General features: G+C 61.5%; 1 protein-coding gene across 1 annotated transcript; it reads right to left on the reverse strand.

The window, feature by feature from the left end:
- Positions 1–1,952: 1,952 nt before the first annotated feature.
- LOC149753281 (uncharacterized) lies at positions 1,953–3,866 on the reverse strand. Its single transcript, XM_089923863.1, has 2 exons — positions 2,999–3,866; positions 1,953–2,956 (listed from the first exon to the last, which is right to left on the reverse strand). The coding sequence occupies exons 1-2, from the start codon at positions 3,425–3,427 to the stop codon at positions 2,525–2,527; spliced, it is 861 nt and encodes a 286-aa protein (XP_089779989.1). The 5' UTR covers positions 3,428–3,866; the 3' UTR covers positions 1,953–2,524.
- Between the last annotated feature and the right edge of the window lie 350 nt (positions 3,867–4,216).

Raw genomic sequence — 4,216 nt, forward strand, 5'->3', positions numbered from 1 at the left:
CCGCCGCAGACGAAGCTCCCGTTGCCTCCAGGGGAACGCCACCTCCAAGGGATATTCCGGTCCTCCCCAGTGTTAGGGGAGAGAAGGGATACAAGGGAGAAGAGCATATGGAGGCGCGGTCCCGGATCAAGCGTCTGGTGCGGAGCTCAATCGGGAGGCTGAACTTCAAGGAGGGGAGACGTGATCCCGGATGAAACGCCTAGAGCGGAGTTCCGCCGGGGAGAACCTCCTTGTTGATCCCAGATGAAACGGCTAGTTGGCGGAAGTCGCGAAGGGCGCGCCTCCCGTTCCTTCGGTAGGGGTCTCTCAACCATGCGCCGGAGAGGAGGCCCATGATCCATGGCAACCTGAACAGCTCCGGCTTGGCAGGCTCCATCGCACCTGCACCTATATTTATAGCCAAACTGCGGCCCCCCGGTCGTTCCGATGCGGGTGGCTCCAATAAATGCGGGCGCATTGAATCCGGAGCCGATCCGGCTCTCGAGGCGTATCTTCCCGCGATTTCCTAAGCGTTATTCTCCTTAATCGCATTCTTTGTGCAGGACACTCCGGGTGGCCTGTACCCCTAGGTCCACATATCTCCGCTCGCGCCCAGGCCGCATCCGCCTCGAAGAACGCGCGTATCGCGGCCGCTTAACTGACACTCCTCGCAAGCAGCAACTGGTGATCCGATTTCCCAGGTAACCCCTCAATTAGCATTTAATGCCCATCTGGTGTTCCCCAGACGACGCTTGGAGAGGAGGAGAAACACGATCGCAGCTGGCCACGGAGAAATCCCGTCGGGCGGCAAGCGACAGACGCACGACCAGCGAGCAGAATTTCCCGAGGCTCGGCCCTCGGATGCCAGGCTAACCCGATGATCATCCCGGGAGCAGACTAGCCTGAAGCCCCAACCGGTCGCCTCGGCTTGCGCCAGCCTTGGCCGACCAACGAGCGGAATTTCCCGAGGCTCGGCCCTCGGATGCCAGGCTAACCCGATGATCATCCCGGGAGCAGACTAGCCTGAAGCCCCGACCGGTCGCCTCGGCTTGCGCCAGCCTTGGCCGACCAACGAGCGGAATTTCCCGAGGCTCGGCCCTCGGATGCCAGGCTAACCCGATGATCATCCCGGGAGCAGACTAGCCTGAAGCCCCGACCGGTCACCTCGGCTTGCGCCAGCCTTGGCCGACCAACGAGCGTAATTTCCTGAGGCCTGACAACCCTCAGATGCCAGGCTAACCCGATGATCATCCCGGGAGCAGACTAGCCTGAAGCCCCGACCGGTCGCCTCGGCTTGCGCCAGCCTTGGCCGACCAACGAGCGGAATCTCCCGAGGCTCGGCCCTCGGATGCCAGGCTAACCCGATGATCATCCCGGGAGCAGACTAGCCTGAAGCCCCGACCGGTCACCTCGGCTTGCGCCAGCCTTGGCCGACCAACGAGCGGAATCTCCCGAGGCTCGGCCCTCGGATGCCAGGCAAACCCGATGATCATCCCGGGAGCAGACTAGCCTGAAGCCCCGACCGGTCCCCTCGGCTTGCGCCAGCCTTGGCCGACCAACGAGCGGAATCCCCCGAGGCTTGGCCCTCGGATGCCAGGCTAACCCGATGATCATCCCGGGAGCAAACTAGCCTGAAGCCCCGACCGGTCGCCTCGGCTTGCGCCAGCCTTGGCCGACCAACGAGCGGAATTTCCTGAGGCCTAACCCTCGGATGCCTGGCTTAGCGCCGGAAGAAGTTCCTGAGGCCTAACCCTCGGATGCCTGGCCTAGCGCCGGAAGAATTTCCTGAGGCCTAACCCTCGGATACCTGGCCTAGCGCCGGAAGAATTTCCTGAGGCCTAACCCTCGGATGCCTGGCTTAGTGCCGGAAGAATTTCTTGAGGCCTAACCCTCGGATGCCTGGCTTAGCGCCGGAAGAAGTTCCTGAGGCCTAACCCTCGGATGCCTGGCGTAGCGCCGGAAGAAGTTCCTGAGGCCTAACCCTCGGATGCCTGGCCTAGCGCCGGAAGAATTTCCTGAGGCCTAACCCTCGGATGCCTGGCTTAGTGCCGGAAGAATTTCCTGAGGCCTAACCCTCGGATGCCTGGCCTAGTGCCGGAAGAATTTCCTGAGGCCTAACCCTCGGATGCCTGGCCTAGTGCCGGAAGAATTTCCTGAGGCCCAACCCTCGGATGCCTGGCTTAGCGCCGGAAGAATTTCCCGAGGCCTAACCCTCGGATGCCTGGCTTAGTGCCGGAAGAATTTCCTGAGGCCTAACCCTCGGATGCCCGGCTTAGCACCGGAAGAAGTTCCTGAGGCCTAACCCTCGGATGCCTGGCTTAGAGCCGGAAGAATTCCCTGAGGCCTAACCCTCAGATACCTGGCCTAGCGCCAGAAGAATTTCAAGAGTCGGGAGTCAGCGAGACGCTACCAAGAGTTAAAAAGAAGAAGGACGAAAGTGAAATGAAGAAACTCTATTTGCATTAACTTTCATTGTTTCAGGGCCGAGACCCATACAACTTGGCAAAACGACAACACACAAAGAAAAGAACAAAAATACAGAAGGTCAGCTTGGAGGAACCCCCGGGTCGGGAACGCCGGGCACGTCCGCAGGGGGTAGGGAGGCGGTTGGAGAATCAGCAGGCAATGGCGCCGGAGAGGAGTCTAGAAGAGAGATCCCACTCAGGTCAATTTCGGGGTACTTAGCCGACACCCTTGTCAGGCCTTCCTCGAAGCCTAAGATAAAGGAGTCGGACCCCGCGTCCGACATGTCACGGACGAACTCGTCAGACTGACGATAGGCCTGTACCGCCTCCGACATATCACGGGTGAATTCGGCGGACTGACGATAAGCCTGTACCGCCTGACGCCCGATTTCCGCACTCTTCTCGGCCAGCGCCGCCTCTGCCCGCTCCATAATCTGAGCTTTCGCCTCCAAGACCTTCGCCACAATCCGGTCGTCCGCCTCGGAGGAGACCCTCAGCAGATCAGCCTGAGCCTCCTTGTGCTTCGCCTCGGCAGCAATGCGAGCAGCCTCAGCCTCCTCCAGGCGCGACTGAAGCTCCTGGTCGCTCGCGCGGGACTTCTCCAAGGCCGACTCCAATTCGCCCAGCTTGGCTTCAAGAGACCGGGTTCGGTTGCGGGCGTTGTCGGCTGACCGCTGGGCCTTCTCCCACCTCTCCCGATAGTCGGCAGCCTTCCGGGACTGCTTCTCGGCCCGCTCCTCCGCCTTCTTGATCTCGCCCTCGAGACCCGAGGCAACCTTGAGTTGCTCCTGAGCCTCCAACAGTTGCTTCTCGAGGGTGACGAAGCCGAGTGCCCGCTCTTCGGCCACCTGGAGCCTCATCTCGAGGTCCCTGGTCGTCCTCCCCGCCGCAGCCTGACCTCCCTCCTCTACTGCCTTCAGTTGGCTCTCGGCCCTCGCCAGAAGCCTCGCCTGTTCCTCGTAGCACTCCTCCAGGCGGATCATGTACTGGGCGAGCTAAGAGATAGGAAAAACGAGGGCGTCAGGCGGGGATCAACAGAGCCTATAAATGATGAAAGCGACCAAAAGAACACTCACCGACATGAGACAGACGCAGCTGGCAGCCCCAATGTCAGGGACCCTCATCTCCCGGACCTGCCTGCGGTCCTTCTCCAGCAGCACCGTCTCGATGAGGTTTCGGGCGCCGGCGAAAGTGAAGGCCGACCCCGACTTCTCCCCGGAGTCGGACGGTGGTTCTGCAGCCTTACCCTTACCCATCGCTTGGGGAAGAGTCATGCTGACCATGCTCGGGGCGGGGACCGCCCCTGGAATTGACAGGGTCCCGCTCGGCCGGGGCCTCGGCGCGTCCCTCCTCGTATCATCCGGAGCCGACCGAGTCGAAGGCTGGGCTGGGGACCGATCACGTCCGACCCGTCCATCTCGGGCGCGCCCGTGTGATGCCTCCGGAGAAACGGAAGTCTCGGCATCGGAGGGCTGATACAGCGTCAACTGCCGGTCCGCGCCCGCGGCGTCCCCCTGATCGGTGGGTCCGGACTCGTCTGTCGGCGTCGGAGTCGCCTGCCGGCGGGACTTCTTCGCCGGTGGGGCCCCGCTCGGAGGAGCTCGTTTCTTCCTCCGGACTGCTTCCAGTAGGGACGTCCTACCAACAGCCGTTGCCTTGTCCGACCGCATGACGTCGTCGATCTCTGCAAAAAGGACGAGGTGGTCGGAGGTTGAGAAACTGAAGGAAAGAGCGAGACGAAAGAGGAGAAAAGAGCTAAAAAAGAAATGGTG

This window comes from Phoenix dactylifera, chromosome 6 (genome assembly GCF_051530095.1).
Source record: "Phoenix dactylifera cultivar Ajwa chromosome 6, Ajwa_hap1_PhDact_Kaust_v1.1, whole genome shotgun sequence".
Taxonomy (NCBI): Eukaryota; Viridiplantae; Streptophyta; class Magnoliopsida; order Arecales; family Arecaceae; genus Phoenix; species Phoenix dactylifera.

What these genes read in the sequence shown, in the direction of transcription:
- LOC149753281 (XM_089923863.1), bottom strand. Translation starts at nt 3,427, where the DNA reads ATGATCCGCCTGGAGGAGTGCTACGAGGAACAGGCGAGGCTTCTGGCG. An exon ending in TTCAGTCGCGCCTGGAGGAG is followed by an intron (nt 2,957 to 2,998) that starts GCTGAGGCTGCT and finishes AAGCACAAGGAG; the next exon opens with GCTCAGGCTGATCTGCTGAG.